Genomic DNA, 18,166 nt, shown 5'->3' on the forward strand with positions numbered 1-18,166 from the left:
TAAAGAACATGATCTGCATATTGTCATAAAGTGCATATCCTTTGCTCAGAGAGAACTGATGGGTCAACTGTCAAATGCTATCAAGTGACATTTGACAATTATTGCTTTGTCCTACAAGTTAAACACACCTGTGCTCTTTCTGTGATACCTATTATTCAAAAGTAAACACCCTCTTGAAGGAAATCATGAACCAGTGTGTAGCACATTCAGTGCAGCGACACGCTGTTCCATTTTGCCATCCCGGAGAAGGATACTGCGAGTTTTCCAAGTTCCTGTTACTCGGCTAAGCTTTGGTGAGACCCAGCCATTTGATGTTCAGCTCACACGTGAACAGACAGAGCTCAAACTGGGAGGGCATAAAATTAGAAATGCTACCTGCCATTTCATTAACAGAGTGCCTAGGTGTTGTATTTGAAATAAGATTGAGTCTGTAACACCCAAAATACTGTAGTGCCGAAGAATATTTGTGCCTTCTTCACCCCTGACACCACATACAAGAACACGAGGCAATAATATCGCATGTGCGATACTGTACTCTGAAGCACAGCAGCCTAAGGAAATGCCACCACTATTGCTAACTACAGGCCAAAGCAGAAGAGCTGCTACCTCAAACCACTTCTGCCCATGCAAAAGCAGGGAGAAGATGCACTACATTGAATCATCCCGCCTTTGGTTTTCTCAAGACTGCTGAACATGACACAAAGGTTAAACATCCACTGAAGAATTATAACAGAGCCTTGAGAAACTGGCTTACTGTCTCTAATGCTGCGATCAATGACTTTTAGACTGATAAAGCATGTGTAAGGATCTTTCGGACCAACTCAGACAAATGTACTTCATATGGCATGACATTAAAAATAGCAGCTAATACATTCACAGACAAGTTTTTGTTTATTTCTTATTTGTTGTTTGTTTTTTGATAGATGCACTTCATTTTTCTAGCAGCTTTGAAAGAACTTTGCTGCTTGGCTGCACAAAAATGTCTTCCAAATGACTTAGTTATTTTCAAGAGTAGTCTGCTACCCGGTGGAGGAGGGCATGGCCTGTTTGCACTGTAGGCCAGAAGAAAACTTTTATTTTTAAATGAAAATAGGAATTAATTTCAATTGCATTCTGTTAAACAACTGTAAAGAGCCAAAATACCTACCAAAACAGCCTAGCTTGAAAATGATTTGGAAGAACTTGCTGAAATTATTTAAATACAGAAATTGAAATATTAAACTAAAAAGCATCCCAATAATTTATGACAAAATCACTGTGCTAACATCACGTTCATACACCAGGCTATTCCAGATAATGTGACTGCACTTCAAGTACAAGGCAACTCTTTGATACCATTAACCCTAAATGACAGGCATTTAAACTGATATTACTCTAATTAACTGGCTACTGCCTACACCAATAATTCAAGTTTTGCTGAAAGATAGCAACAACACTGTACTCTACTTCAACTTTGCCCTGGTGACATCAAATCATATTACAACTAAATTAACAGTTGTGAAAATTTTTGGCCCGGTAGCCCTCCATCATGCACAGCCTTTAAATGCCATTTCAGTTCCCATCAAGGCAGGAATCAGCAGTTGTAATTTTTAATACAGCTGTGAAACAATTGGACATATTAAAAGCGGAATTTTTGACAGCATATTCATGATGATTTATGAGTTTGTATATAATTTGATTATTCTATTAATTTTTCTGATTACTGATTCAGCTAATACAGTGAAGGTCACTTACAAAATAAATCTTCATTACATTTCACAGAAAGTAACTGCCTCCAACTAGTTGTTTTCTTTAATTAAACACTAATGTAACAAGAGAGAAAAATAGGCTTCAGGGCTGCTGCATCTGTTGCTACAGGAGGAGTTTACCACTTTGATGTAATGCTCTCCGATATTAATTGAACAAAAATAGAATGCCTCTCCAGCTGACATCTTGATTTTCAACACAGATATCAAACACCCTTAACTTACAGACCACCATTAATTCATTCTGAAACTGCACAAAAGAACTGGAAAACTGTATCACAAAGTATAGTTTCACACACGCAAAAATAGCTTTTACTTCTAGCATATATCCTGCCTTCTGTTTTTTAAAGGCATGGAGGGATTAATCGAGAAGTAGTTGTGCCAAGTGTGTAGACTTTACAAGAAAAAATATTTTCTTAAAGATGAATACTGCATGAACAGTTCTGGAGAAAGATCAAAGAAAAACATGTGAAAGGCTGAATTAATAAATTGTCCTCTTTCAATTTATTTATTTGTATACAAAGAGCTAGCAGTATTCTGGTTCTTAGGTGAAATTCTGTTTCCTGAAGGTCCCTAGAGAACTTCAGCATTTCCTACAATAATGTTTTATGTTCTAAAAACATTAATAGGTAGAATACAGACAAATCAAGTAATTATAGTGACTGTAGTTCAGAAAACAGAATTCATTTTCCCATAACAGAGTTCCCATAGAAAAAACAAGTCTCAGTCTCTTAACCCAGTGACCACCTGGGTTAAGATTAAAAAAAAAAAAAAAAGCATAAAAAACATGTAAAAACCACCACCAAAGGAATACTGATGACAGTCTCTGTCACCTAGAACTGTCCTGGCATTTTGAAAACTATTGGAAAAGATAATACATGACAATAAATTTTTAGGCAAGCAAATGAAGAAAGTGTCAACTACTTAGATCTTTTCCTGGAGACTGTGTTCAGCATTCCTGTAAAGTTTTAAAAATGTCCAGATAGATTTTATAATTATCCTAGTTTATAATTCCAATTAACAAAATGACAGTTTTAAAACCACCCGAAAGTTTTCGCAGGAACCAGAATGCTACAGAGAAATATGTATTCAGTAGTGTGAAGAGTTGTAGCATAATGTACAGTACTTGACAGTAAAATGGGTAACGATAAAAACTGGTTTACTTGATTCTGCTTCAGAGCAGAAAACTTGAGAATCTGAGTAACATATCCAATTATCACTTACCCAAAGTACATCAAAATCTCTATGCACTTTTTCCATAGCTACAAGATAGGTATCATTTAAGTTTATCTCCCTGCCTAGCAAGGATTAATGTTTAGAGTTCATGATGTCTGAGCAGGCAAATCTGCACTGAAATGCAACTATTTCAAAAGTTTTTAAATTTGACTTCCTATTGCGTGACATACAATTTTAGGGTTTGGCAAGCCAGTGTTGTTGTCAAAGCAAGATTCTCTTCCAGAATCAAGCTCTCAATTCTGTTTATCCAAACATTCAACTATTTAACTAGCAAGTATCCGAGAAATTAAGTTCAAAGCACTGTAGCAATTTCTCAGAAATTAAAAGGAGAAAAAAACAAGAAAAAAAAGTTCAGCATTTTTTGTACTTCTGTGATACAAGTTAACCACAAATGCACCCTGAAGACTAATCTCTATGGCATGTAGAAGTGTGAGACCTGCCTTCCTGCACGTTCAATCAAGCTTGTAAAAGAAGCCGTTCCTCACACAAAGTCCTTCATCTGCAATTATACAACAGTTCTGCCCTCGAAGAGGAGCTTGTGAGATCAGGACCATAGGGCATAGACACAAAAATGAGCAACTGTAGAAACCAGTCACTGAGCATTAGGTCATCTATAAAATGCATTTATGTGCTCTCTGCCTCCAGAAAAGACATAAAAATTCTAGATATCTTAACCCGCAATGAAATTCAAAGACTTTTACTAATTCAGTAATGTTTTGGTGGTTACCTTTTCTGTCTTTTAGTTTAATGAAACTAACGCTATATTGCATTTGCACTTACATCTCAGATCTGTAACAGAGAAAACATTCATGTTGTTTCCACAGATCTGTTCATAATGCTGTAATGTATTCAGATGTCTGTGTCCATATTCTTTAATATGAGCCATAATCTGCACTTACCACACAAGCAGAGTAATTGGCTTGTTACAAGACTGATGAGAGATAATATCAAATAATGTATTAGATACACTTCCTTCATACTATTCTCTTTGTCTTAATTATCAAAGAAAATCAATACCAAAATAGCAGCTCCATTAAAACATTTATATTTTGTACTTTGTGTTCCAAATAGGTTTGTAAAACAAAGAAAGACTTATCTGAGTTTATATATATATATAAAGTTACATTTGTTTTTCCCATACCACAGGGTATATTCCAACCCCTATAATACAAACAATTCCTTGACTGAAAAGTTTTCTGTGCCTACTTAAGGATCTAAGACCCATATACATTGTCAGCATTCTTATGGTTCGGAGTATTTCATGTCATATATCCTAATGTTGGCTGGAAGTCTTTAGGAGGCATAAACTTTTGAAGACCACTACACTCCTAGTCAGTGAAACAGTAAGGATCAGAAAAGGGTTCATATTTGTAAATAATTTGCAACCAAACATCTCACTGAGAAGATAAAATCTAAAACGGCAAGGTATTTTCCAAGTCTCATACACTCAGAACACATTTCCCAGCAAAGGTTATTTCCAAATTAGAAGTCTTTTCCTGTCAAATCCTGAGAAATAATGTGGGCAAGGACACAAAAGCATTCTATAGCTTTATTAACGACAATGCTCACTGATCTGTGAATAACCTGAAAAAAATGAAGATTATTGAGTTACTTTACCAATCCATCCATCCATCACTAGAGAACAGGTTTCAGTATGATGGATTATTGCACTTCCCTGATGTTTATCCCAAGAAAGAGTTTCTCCTTAGGGGGAAAAACAAACAACTGATCCTACAAACAATCATGCTAAACACACTTGTCCATTGTGCATTCAGCTACCAAGAAATTGAAGAGAACTACATCAAGTTTGCCTTTAAAAGACAAACCGCACAGGAAGCTTTATCTAAAAGCTTCCTAGACAACTTAACATGGACATAATTGGAAATATTAAGTACCTGGGACAACCTTCTAAGCTTTAACATTTGTAGCAGTTAATAGCCCAAATGTACGGGTAAAAACTGATTGCTCGTTTCTGAAATACATACAGGAACCTTTCAAATCAATCACAGAATCCATCATATCTCATTAATCTTCTTGTAAATACAGGGATTGAAAGGGATGACCCACCTTAATCAGATCTTTCCTCTACCACAAAATTATCCCTGCCACTGGCTCTGACACAAAATGACTCATTTCAGCTAGAACCTGCAACAACTCCTTAAAGGTTGTATCACCCACCGAATGCATACACAATGTAAAAGTTCAAAGCCTATTTATAGGAAATGCAAGCCATTAATTGAATACCCATAGAAATCAGTGAATCACTGTAGCTCCTATGGCAAAGCAGCAGCAGACCACCTATTACCATGACCACATCTGTCAATTCTTGGATGACTTTTAACAAAGAAAAATAAATACAGGATGCGTAACCCCTCCAAGCCTTTACGAGATGACAGATGGCGTACAAACAGACTCCAATTCTCTCTAAAACTTCAACTAAGAAAATAACTGAACTACTGATTAGAAAGTATTTCCATTTGGATGCTTGCATTTGCAAGTGTCCAGAAAAAAGAATCTGAAAACAAATTGAAGAGAAATTAGACACAGACTTGCCCAGAATTTGGAGCGTTCACAAAGCAAGCCCTGATAAAAATAACAGAAGTGAGGTCACAACCTGCAGCTGACTTCTCAGCTGGCATTCACCCTACTCAAACCACGCTGGCCATGGATCAAGAGAATCACCACTGAAAACTTCCAGGAAAACTTCTCAAACAACAGCTGAAAATAAGATGCATATTTCACTGACAAGAAACACCAAAGTCAACTATTTACAGTATTTCTAAAGCAGCACTTCCAAACACTCCTCAAAACCATTAAAAATAAAATAAAATACTTGTTTCTGAAAAACAGAGAAGTAGATAACCTAGTATTTGGCAAATAAACAAATGAACAAATCTATAGTAAACTTAACAGTCTTACTTCACCCGCTAGTTACAAAGGAAAAATTGTAAGTTGACAATTTTAAGATTTACCTCCTGTATCAGGAAATACTTGGGGCATTTCCTAATGTTTTCTAAAAGCAGGAAAAAATACTAAATTTTAAACAATCCAGATGTTGCATCAGTAAGGCCTGAGAGCTTACAATGATGCTCTAATGATGTTCAGAGACACTTTTTCAAGAAAATGAAAGTTGTATTGCAGATTTGCAACAAATATGTTAGCAGTGAACTGCAAAACCCACTGATTTCTATGGCTGCCTTTCCTGTATTTCAGTGAAGTTTTGGTGTCCTATGCTTACTGTACCAAAGGAAAAGGTTTGATTTGATTTTCCCTAAGAATAAGATGTTATTTATTTTTTATTAAGCGTAACACTATTACTTAATTAGAAAAGAAAGAAGAAAAGAGTTTCAGATCTGAAAGTTTGAACCAAAGGAAGCTGCTCATATACAGGCTAACAGAAGTTCTGCTGCTTATCAGCTTAGAATAACACAAGGCTTCCAACGACCTTCCTTGTACCACGAATCCAATTTATGGAGACAGAAATCTCACATCTGTACCTCGACATATTGGGAGGTACATTACAGTGATATAAAAGTTTAATTTTCTCTCCTAAACCATACCTGTTTAAACCAATAAAGAACTAACACCGCTTTTCCTCACTCAAGTGTCATCAGTAGTTATAAAATGTTGTACTGTTTATGCAGAATTCATTTGGAATGCAAGGATGTGACTTACAAATGTCTTTGACTCATTCACATAAATATGCATGTATGCCATTTATAACAGTAGCCTTGATGAGAACGCACAGTGTAACTGGCTGCAAGAAACGCTTAAGAGGTTTACATTAAAACAGAATATAGAACGGTGGTTAGAAATCACAGAACAGGTGACACCTTACTCTGATAACCTGGTGATAAAAACTGTAGGGTATGATGTATAGGTTGTTGCATTGCCACTTTACTACACAGTCTGAACAGGATTCCTCAGTTTTATCAAGACATAATGCCCAAGGCAGACCAGATAAAGTAATTGCAATTAATCTAAAAAAATTGTGACTGCCTCCTAAACTGTTTGTTCATTTACAGAAGAAGACACTTTAAACTTCTTTATTTTTTTACCGGAATGTTACGTAATACATTTTTTTTTAAAAAAACATAATTACTTCTTGGTTTGACAGAATGGTTTGCTTCAGCAATTTAAACACTCTCCTTATTGTACTCGTAAGACTTAGTATTCAACAAAACCAACCAACCAAAACAAACCTAAAGTGCACTAAGCAATGGGTATAAATAGGAAGTTCAATTCATATTCATATTCATGGAAGCCTTCTGATAAGAAAATTTTAAAAACTTCTAGACACCATTACTGCTAACTCTTGAAATATATTGCTGTTACAGACAAGAAAATTGACAGTGCTGGCTATCAAACAAAATGAAACCAAAGAGCTTTCCAGAATGCAAGAGAAACTATTTTGAAAAGAATCTACCCAGGAAGACATAACTGAAATTCTAAAATTGTAGTTATTAAATTTAATTATTTTTTTCAGGTAGATTAAGGTCTAGTGAGACAGACTGCAAAACTTGTGCTTCTGTCGTATCTCTGATTATCTTTTGATTTATTAATCTGTTGGTATCTGTTGGTCAGGTACAGGTATCTAGTGATGTATGAAGTCCTACAAAACAGAAAAACATGCATGACGTCCATAAACACAAGTTCTATTGCATCACTATGCCCAGAGTCCTTATGTGGGGAAAAAAATTCAAATCTTTTTCCCAAAATCTCTGAGTGCTTAATTACATAATTCCACTTAAAATAAATCTCTAAACAAATACAGTTTAAGTTGCAGATGAAAGTCTATTGAAAAAAAGCTACCAAATAACATTTCTAGTCATTACTCAGTGAACTAAATTACTGAACTAATTACTCAGGGAACTAAAGGAACCATTAGGTAATTATACAGATAAATACTGAAACATCAGATCGGACAGTTCTACGTGGCCTTCATTAGTTGCTGAGGCCAAGTAAGACCTTCCACGATACGGCCAGCTGCTGGTGCCAAACACCTACTTTATAGACACCCTCCACGAAGTACAATGATTATTCCAGAATACTTCCATCAACACAGAAAAGCATCCATCCTATATCCTGCGACATCGGCTCAAACCACTAAGGCCATTCTTCTAGCAGTAGCTTAAGTACTGTTATAAAGAAAAACACCATCTATCATGCAGACAAGTCAGGAAGATAACGTCCAATGGCATGCTATAAAACAGAATTTCTTAATTGCAGCACACACAGAAAAAGCAGAATTTGTCCATCAAAGAACAAAGTAGGGACTTTGCACTGATATTTAACTGAATGATATATGAATGCATCACTCACAGACAACAAAACAGCCTCACAGTGCAATACCAGTTTTTAAATAGAGCTAATGTTTACTTCAGACCTACAGGTTACTACATTAAAAACCCACATAGAGCAGATGGAAAGGCTGCTTGCCAGCAAATGAAAAGAAAAAAAAAAAAAACCAACTCAGCCTTTTAAAAGCCAGCTGAACTGTTGGAAACAACTGAAAATTAAAACTACCCCTCTCTGCACATGTATTCTCGATGGCCCCAGAGCACCAGTCAACAACTCCCCTACAAGACCTATGACCCCAGCACACCTCTGGAGTCACACTGAAGAATATACATCATGCCCACGGTTCAAGTGAAGGGGCTGAAGTGGATGTTGTAGTAGAGAACATATGGCTGCTGTTTAAGATGTTGGAATGTAAAATTGCAATATGGCGCAGTATGGCTCAGATGGCTCAGGGCTTTAGGATGTCTTATATGCTGTTCAAGTCACAGATGGAAGCTTGTGGTCTATAGACACAGATCTATAAAATGATGCCAAGAGTAAGTGTATGATTTCCCATCAGTTGACCTGAGCGGTTAAGTCTGTGATACAACAAAGGTGTCAGCACTGCGTAGTTTTTTGCTTAGTAATAAACTGGACACATGGCACTACTTTTGTTCTTTCAGAAAAATCCAGTTCACTATTAAATACAAACCTATGAAAGGACAAAAAACTTTCTAACACTAAATGCACTCTCAGCAGGAATTACCAACACAAACTGGTAACATACATCCCCTTTTAACTTCAAAAAGATTGAAAGACACATTTCCTCAACCTACCAATATGTACAGTCATCCTTTTGGACAGACACTGCTCCAAGTCTCCTCTGCCAGTTTTAAAAAGGGATAGCAATGTTTTAAACTATCCCATTCACTTCCTAGCACTTATTACCAAATGCAGTCATCACAACCACCACCCATTGCAATTTCTATTTGTAACAGAATGAAAATTGTTCCAAAGTATTAATATAGCATAAATTAAAACACTTCTGCTTTTCTGAATGAAACTCTTCAAAATCTAGTTTTCTCATCTGATCAGCTTGGTGCTCCAACATCCTATGAAAGATTTCTCTTCCTCCTAAAATGTGCACTTTTTTTTTTTGAGAATTTTGTAGCCAATGAAAATATAAAGCAAATAAAACCAACAATAAATTGCTAGTAGAATGATTTCTATTGAATGACCTCCATCAGCATTAGGTTACTGAGTACTTCCTGTTTTGAAGAAAGGTATTAAAAACAGTAGGGCCTACCTGCAAAAGCATTGTGGAATCTCGCCTTGACCATACAGAGGAAACAAAAACGGTGTATTGCCATAGCGGCCAAGGCACTGAAGAAATTTTCTTGTTGCCTGAAGACCTTCAACAGTGCTGCAATCAGTCTCCGAAACCATTGCAATAGAATGAAGAATGAAGTGCTGCAAGCTAGGTGTTAACTTTCGTGTTCTTAAGAACTGAGCAAACGTACTGTTCTTGTAGTCTGAGAAAAAAGTAAAATCAGGTAAAGGATATAGCATGCCATCTGTATTTTCTCATGTACTTCAACTTAAAGAGAAAACTTTTCTATTTAAATACACAACGATAAATCTCAAAAGCAAATGAGTCGTTCAACAAACATTGCTCAAAATGGATTATCAAAACTGAGGGAATGTTAATTACTTCCATAAATTTAGTCTTCACAGAAGACAGAAATACCACTCCATTCAAATATTTCAGAATAACACAAACCAACTGCATGAGACTCAAACCTTCTAGACAGTAACATCTAAATATGGCTTCCTCTATTTATTACGTTACAATGATCTAAATTCATTTCTCATTTTTGAGAAATGTGAGAAGCTATGGACAAAAACCCACTGGTTTCCAAGAGCCTGAGGATGCTAAGTTACTCAGATACCCTGCAGTACACCCATTCAAGAAGAGTACTGCTGAATCTATGCTGAGGTAGATATGAAAGTGTATAGAGAAGTCATTCACTTTTTTTTTTTTTTTTTTTTAGTGAGAAGGGGCAAAGTTTATTTCAAATATTTTAAATCGACCATTTGCTCACAACAAACAAGTACAGATGACATACACAGCAGCCAGGGATGAGGAAGCACATTTCCCCTTCAGATTAATACTATTGCTGACACATTTTTAAATTCATAGAAATGCAGGTCTTTCAGGAAATATATAATACAAGCATTGCATTTTACTTATACATCTCTGAAAACCTTCAGTAACTTTCATAAAACCTGTTTGTTTTTTTTCAGTAAAAGACTTGCATTTAAGCAATAGCATGCTTCAATACCATTCAGAGTTCTGTTCTTAAGCTCTTTTCAATTATGTGAAAATTCACATGAGTCAGAAGCACTTCCATCAATGCTATGCCTAGTGTTTATTATCAGGCCATGGTATTGTGTTTAAGATTCAACCGGTTTTATAAGGAATGTATTTTACTACCTATTGTACAGCAATGCAAAGCATAAGATGACAAGTGTTTTTTTTTTTTTTTTTAACTTTCTAAAAAAAGTTTTAATCATATTAATCTTCTTACATAACTCCAAATTATATCAAAAAAAGCTTTAAAAATATTTTAACTATCATGAACTCTTCCTATTAAAAGTGTGCCTTTCAATGTATGTAATGATCTCACCAGGAGCAATTTTAAAAGTCTTTACATTAGACTAACCTGACTTAAAATACTCCAAGTTACTTCTCAGGTTACTTTAAAGTGTAGGAACAAAATGTGTTTAACTATCTCTGGAAGTAAAATAAATTTAATGTCATTTAGGTACATGAGGTTGAAGAGGAAAATTGACTAACGGAAGGGAGGTGATAGACACCCACTCTCTTCTTCGGATGAGGCTTAAATAGAAGAATTTAAATTGAATTGGTCTGGAATTTAACACTGGAAAAGGTCAGACTATACTTTGAAAATGAATCCATAAAAATAAACAAAGTGAAAATACAGGAGAACTATCAATATCGTGCATAACTGAGTGAACTCAGAAGACAAGGATGTTACACTGTTCAATGAAACACTACCTTGAAATTCATCAGGATGTTGTTCATAGTCCAAACAAAATGTCAAAAATTTCATTAGCATTCGCTTTTCCACCATAGTGAGCTGTCTGCTGTTGAAGACATCTGCTCTAGAACAAGGTACCTGGAAAACATTTTTTTTAATATAATTTCAGATTTTGTCCATATTCTGCGTAGGAAAAACATGAAATAATACTATAGCTAATTACCTTACAGATATTGTAAAGTCCTATCTTCTATTGTAGTTACTTTCTTATATATTTATTTCCATTTTCTATTATAACAACAAGAAAAGTTATCTGTTTTCCACAAAGATATTCTAAAATCTTTTTCCTCTTTTCTTTTTAATTTCTCTTCAATTTCACTTGCATCTCCTCTGACTGCAGTTTTAATGAAAACAGCTTCCATTAATTAACTATGCCATATATCTCCTGTTGCCATTATCAGACCAATGATTTCTCTCCTCAGTAGCAGAGAGACAAATCAAGTCTATGCCAGGTATTTGAAAATCTACTACCTGTGAATCTTTAAGAATTAACTGCTGAGTCAGACCATGGTCTAAATATTTGATTAGACAAAGATTCATGAGAATACGTTACCGAACTGCACTTTTTTTTTTTTTTTTTAATATTTATATATAACATTTACAAACCCTTCTCATTCCAGGAATGAAATAAGTATCAGGCCATTTTTAATTAGTAGCTTGTTACAAAACTCTCATGAAAACAATTTCAAGCTTTTTGACTTTAAAAAGATGAGATTAAACACACACAGTACATTGTTCTACAATACCTGTTCTACTTTTCCTTCTCGAAAAGCAAGAATTCTTGTAGCATTTTTAAACTCTGCATATCTGCTAACGTTCGACTTAATCAGAAGGTCAATTAACAGACCTCGGGAGTAAAGCAGCTGCACAATGAACAAAAAAAAAAAAAGGTGAGTTAAGAGAAAATGTCTACATCAAAAGAAAATAGTGACATCAACAGTACTCATTTGCAAGATACTTTCTGTAACTCTTCTTAAGTACACACAGTAAAATCCCAGTAAACGAATATCAAGATGTAATAGGTGCAAAAGAATATTAAAATAATTGAAGTGATCACACAGAGGCAAGCAGGTGAGCAGTCCATAGGAGAGAAGGGGAGAAGGTTTCAGCTTACTGCTCATTTGGTTTTAAGAGTCTGGGGATCATAACTTAAGAGAATCATCTTGGATGATTTTCTGAATTGTACACTATATATCCTTGATCACTGTACTTTAAAACCATCACTTCCAAATATCAGTGATGTACATGACCCTGCCTAAGTAAATCATCACTATCTGTTTCTTAAATTACCTGAAACAAATCAGTTAAGGTTTAATCTGGTAGAATTTAAGATAAAGGTTTACAGGAACACTCACTAGGACACTAGCAGAAGGTCTGTGTCCAAGTGCTGGAGAGAGACAATGCAAATTTTGCCAGAGAGCCGGGGGGGAGGGGGAGGAAGAACTATTTTTCAATTTTAAAATATCAAACATCTCCATTTAGATTGATTTTCCTTTTTTTTTTTTTTTTTAATGGTAGTATTTTTTAATGGTAGTATTTAAAAAGAGCAGCTTTGCAGATACTACCTAAATGCTAAATTTCAGGAAATAGTTACTTTTATAGATAGTTTTCTGACCTATGCTTTACAGCCTCTTTGATTATAAACAAACATTGAAGAGCAACATATGAAATTGCTTCTCTTCATTATCATAGTACTAATGCTGGTTTACTTCTCCAGAGAACGTATTTTTTGCTTCAAAGATACTGTATCAGACCTCTTAAAAAAGTTGTGGCCTGTTTGTTTATTTTAATTTCATCACATCAAGCAAAGCAAATGTACTCCGTCAGTAAGTTCCTACCTTGGAAACTAAATCAATATTAAACCTTCTGCCTTCCCTAACAATTTGGGAATACATAATTTTCTTTGGTTCTTGGGCAGAAACTTCTGATGGTGGAGCTTCAGCTTTTCCTATATCCAGAGCGGACTCGCTTGAAGACACACTAGGAGAAGCTTCACTCTCACAGTTTACTTCTGTATCATTCTCTTCCACTGTACTTGCTGTATCCACGCTCGCAGCCTTTTCTGGTTCGCAGCTCTCAGCCCTTGCTACGGCACTGTCCAGTGGTGGGCACTCTTTGTTTGGGTCCTGAGCAATCCCCTCAGCACCAGAGGCTCCAAATACAGGCAGCTTTGGCAATGCACCGGCTTCTTCAACATCTTTGGCTGAATCCTGACTGATTAAAAACACAAGGGGAAGAAAGAGGGGGAAAAAAAAGTCTTTAAGAGTCTTTAAATCTTGTTTAAAGTTTTGAGTCTGTGCCAGGAATGGAAAGCTCAAGCCCTTCTTAAAAAGCATTAGTTTCTTTATCCTGGCCAAATCGGGTGTATCACACCCACTAAAGAATTCTGTTTCCTTGACTGAAAATCATTCAAGAGGAGTACTTTTACTGAGGAAAAACGCAAGAAAACACTTTTGTGTTCTTATTTAGCGAACTCAAAAGATTGAATGGGCTTAACATGAAAAACAAAGCTCCACTGGTGATACACAGTACACATCTACATGAACAAAATAAATATATTTTTAAAAATGGAGTAACATAACCTAAGTTTTTCCTACAGATAAAAACCCTCTAAAATCAAAATGCAAAAAGAGGCATTAAAGTCATTAAGCTTGGATATATAAAAAAATGAAACTCGCAGAAGAAAATACAAATGCTTTATATAACTAAGACTACTTTCTCTTATTATAACAAGTCCTTTAGAACAGCATGGAATTTTGAACTGAAGTTTATGTTGAATTTTTGATTACTTTTTTCTGCTCTTATCTTGCGTTCAGTTTAGCTGCTCAAATAACGGCCATACAGAACAAAGTTCCCTCACACGGCTAAGTTATTATTTTGCATGTTACAGATTTGTTCATTGTTCTGATGAATTTCTAATATGCATATGATACAGGCAGGCAGTTAAAAGGAGGGAAATGACCACACAAGTGCTATCTAGTCCATTTCCTTTTCACAACACAATTCTTTAAAATTCCTCTTACAAAGCAGACCTGCACTTTTAATCATATCTACTCGTTTTATCTTGAACTTCAATGACATCTACCTTAGAAACTGGTACTTTTGAACTTAGAAGTTTAGTTTATACTACCAGCTGAGATGAATCAAATCAATGTCATTGTAAGTGAAAGGAGCTCAGCAATAATTTTACAGTATCTTTTTATCTTTATACCACAAGCCATTAATGCACTGAATAAACAATTTAATCTTGGCTGAAAACTAATGAACTACGATTTTAAAGGTGACCTGCAAACTTACAGTACAAAATCTCAGTTACTGTCAGGATGGTTAAAATTCACCGAACACCAAGAAATTATTCAGCACACATAAAAATGCTCCTTCAAGTATCTGTAGACTTAGAGATGGAAATAAGAGGCACAATTTCTGTTCAAGTCAAAAATAAATATGGGAAGAGAAACCCTCTCTTTGAAAAGTTCCTCCTTGCTTATCTCCTTTTGAACTCAGGGAGCTGATGAACGTAAGAGTCTCTTGCACCTCAGCTTGTGCACAGCCACCAGGAAGCACTTATCTGTGAATGGGGTAAAATATTGCCCTAGGTAATACAGGAATGGTTACAAGGAAGCACTAATGAAAGAAGTCTGTTTCTGTACATTGATTTTTTTTATGTCTTCTTGCTTTATACTGCAAGCATTAAATAAGTATAAAATATAAAAGACAAAGTACTTTGTCAGTTGTTTTTAAAAAGTAATCCCTATTAAACCTACAAATGAAGGTCAATTCAATTTTGGGGTTCTGTTTGGTTTTACTTACTTATTGTACTTATTTTCAGGATTTTGCAATATGGTGTTAATAAAGATGTGTTAATGCAATAACGAAGAATAGTATTTTTTATTCAACCATCCTACAGTTTTCTGTCCCTCAAGAATTCGGAGAAAATTCTTTCTATCTTCTCCCAAGTTCAGTGTAACAGCATGTTTAAAATGTGACTAAATTGTATTGTTATTTAAAAAAATCAAAATAAAATTTGGATTCACAATACGTTGTCTTTTTAATATCATTGAAAAGCAGTGTAACAAATGTTGTATTTACATATTTTAACTCTATTCAATTCCATCTTAATGAATACATACATTTGTATGATTTGCATCTCTACACATTTCATAATGAACGAGTAAAACCTGTATATAATCTAAATTCATGACATTCTTCCTATAGGAAGAAATATCCCTGAATAATGTAAAAACTGTCTATAAAAATCACTCAAATTGAACTTTTGTACCAACAATTATTCTCCTAATTCAGAAAAAAATAATACATCTGCAGACAAATTGTTGTGTAAATTTAGAATATTATCTTCTACCATTCATCAATTAATGGTACTAACAAAGGAATATCTTAAAATGAATGTGTCTTATTAATGTCTTGTAACAGCAACCCCTTCAGATAGGTCAAATGAAAAATTGCCAACCAGCTGGTTAATTTATTCAGCACAGGTGTTCACTATTTATTTTTCAGCCATTTGCCTTTTTTCAATACAGCTTGTTGTAGACACAGTATTCTTTTCCTTTGATGGATGCACTTTGTTCTAAGGCCATTCATTTCAGATTTGCACTGTGTATATTATACTGCTACCCAGCTGTTTATTCTTTCAAAATAAATGTTTAATGGTTACTTCATAGGAGTTATAAAAGTTAAGCAAAAACAACAGAATCTAGCCAGAATGTGTAAATTGTCAGAAACACAATAATTGACTCTCTTGGAAAGTTTTGTGTTATTTTGAAAAACTTTTTCTTTGTTAGGTTTATCTATCTACCCCCTGTGTGTTGGGGGGGGAGAGAAAGGGATGTTTTCTTTTTGGTTTTGGCAATGATATAGACGGACAGCATGGTACTGCCAGACTAAGTTAAAGGCTTAAAAGTAGATCCAAGACAAAATGGAAGACTTGAGTATAATGCTCACTTCAACAAACTGTTAAGTCTTAGTGCTAGGGAACTTACTTTTGAGCCAGCCATCAATCAATAGCACATCTTAGAAAAATCATATGTAAAGTTAAGAGACTATGAAACGTAACCTAATATTGGCTCTGACCAGTATTTAATATATCAACATGATTACAATTACAATATTCAATTGATACAGCTTTAAAGCAAGCATAACATTTTACCTGCTGTAAGGTTTAACAGCCATTACTGTGCAACAAAGAACTCTGGAATATTCTGAACTTGTGACCTTCAGATTGCAAAAGAGGCATTTTTTGTTTGTTTTAAACTGTGATGAAATAAATATGAAATAAATATGTATTTCTATATGAGTATCTATCAGTATTTCCTCTAACTACCTATGATGTTATCTAGAGGATTCAAGGTTAAACTTAAATATGTCTCCTAAAGAACCTTTCAGGAATTAATTCTGCGTAGTGTTCAGTTCAGTGCAAAACTCCAAAGATAAAAATAACGAATACAAAGTTCAGTTTTCAGTTGAGACCCCTCCCCATTTCCCTTTACTATTACTATGGCTATGCACTACTCAAGGTGAAATGCTTAAAGCCAAAAGCACAATGTAATCATTTACTGAGGGCATGAAAATAATTTGTAGATTTTCGTATTTATACTTACTCGCCAAAACAGAAAGCTTCTACGTGTTCAATAGTTTTATCCTTCTTGTTAAGAGAGATAACTTCTTCATTCTCAAAGATCAGTTTTCTCCAGTCTTCACATTCATCACTGCTTTCTGACTTTTCCTTATGAAAAACAATTATAAATTTATTTTTTGTATTCCCTGGCTGCTATTAATCTATATAAATCTTTATATTCTCAAATATAAAGGTATGTTGTACCTTTGTATATGTTAAAAAATACATGAAGAATTGTTTTTACTGTTTTAATGCCATACAGATTTTTGGAATTAAAATAGAACTGGTTACTTTATTATAGCACGCTAACATTTGTATTACTTTACTAGCTCTAGTGATCTGAAAATAATGGTAAATGAAATGCAACTTCTAATAAGAGATTTGAATGTAAGTTTGAATACAATCTTATAAAAGACAGGTTTGTTGTGTCCAGGTTATTTCCAAATTTTGATACAAAACTCTTTGAATCGACACCATATAAAAAAAAAAAATATATTAATTTGTCTAAACAGGAATCTCTAAATCATGTAACATAAAACTGAGAATATTAAAGTTCTGAGACTGAGCAACTCCTCTGATTACACCAGAGTAGCACCATGTGATATCAGGCATGAGACCGAACTGAAAAAGTCCCATCTTGTACAGACCAACAAGCTCATAATGCTTCAGTAAGTAATGCAACCAGCCATTTGCTAATACAGTCTAAGTGCTCACTCTCCTAAATAAATATCATCTTCAAAAGATTTCTAGTAGACTGTCATGAATTAGACAAACTTTGGTAATTGAAAACTACACTATCAAGATTCATCTTTCTGTCCTGGTTACAGAACATTTCAATGCAAGGATCCAGTAACTGCCTTTCTTACAGTTAGAAAGAATCAGCTGAAAGCACAAAAGAAAACCAAAGGGTATTGAAACATCAGTGTAGGAAATTTGCAGAAGGTGCTCAGCAAGGAATCAAAACTACAGTACAGTTGCTTCTACAGAAATTCAAGAACCTCAAATGTCCAACGCAGCACTGGACTGTTTGGTCTCAGATGGTAATTCAGTCTTAGTATAATAGTATAATCAGGTGGATCAGTCTCAGTATGATAGGCCATACGGATGAGTTTTAACCAGGAAAGCTGGTAAGTAGAAACTTACTGGATTTG

At 34.7% G+C, this 18,166-nt stretch overlaps 1 protein-coding gene across 1 annotated transcript in view; it reads right to left on the bottom strand.

Annotated features, from left to right (window-relative positions):
* The window catches only part of CHM (CHM Rab escort protein), a 59,759-nt gene that overhangs the window by 22,692 nt on the left and 18,901 nt on the right, over window positions 1-18,166 (bottom strand). The window contains exons 4-8 of the mRNA XM_082770530.1: window positions 16,999-17,123; window positions 13,222-13,597; window positions 12,130-12,246; window positions 11,341-11,461; window positions 9,568-9,793 (exon numbers count right to left, since the gene is read on the bottom strand). Of these exons, the coding sequence (XP_082626656.1) occupies window positions 9,568-9,793; window positions 11,341-11,461; window positions 12,130-12,246; window positions 13,222-13,597; window positions 16,999-17,123 (965 nt within the window). The remainder of the gene's footprint in view (window positions 1-9,567; window positions 9,794-11,340; window positions 11,462-12,129; window positions 12,247-13,221; window positions 13,598-16,998; window positions 17,124-18,166) is intronic.

This window comes from Aythya marila (assembly GCF_965140915.1).
Source record: "Aythya marila genome assembly, chromosome: 13".
NCBI lineage: Eukaryota > Metazoa > Chordata > Aves > Anseriformes > Anatidae > Aythya > Aythya marila.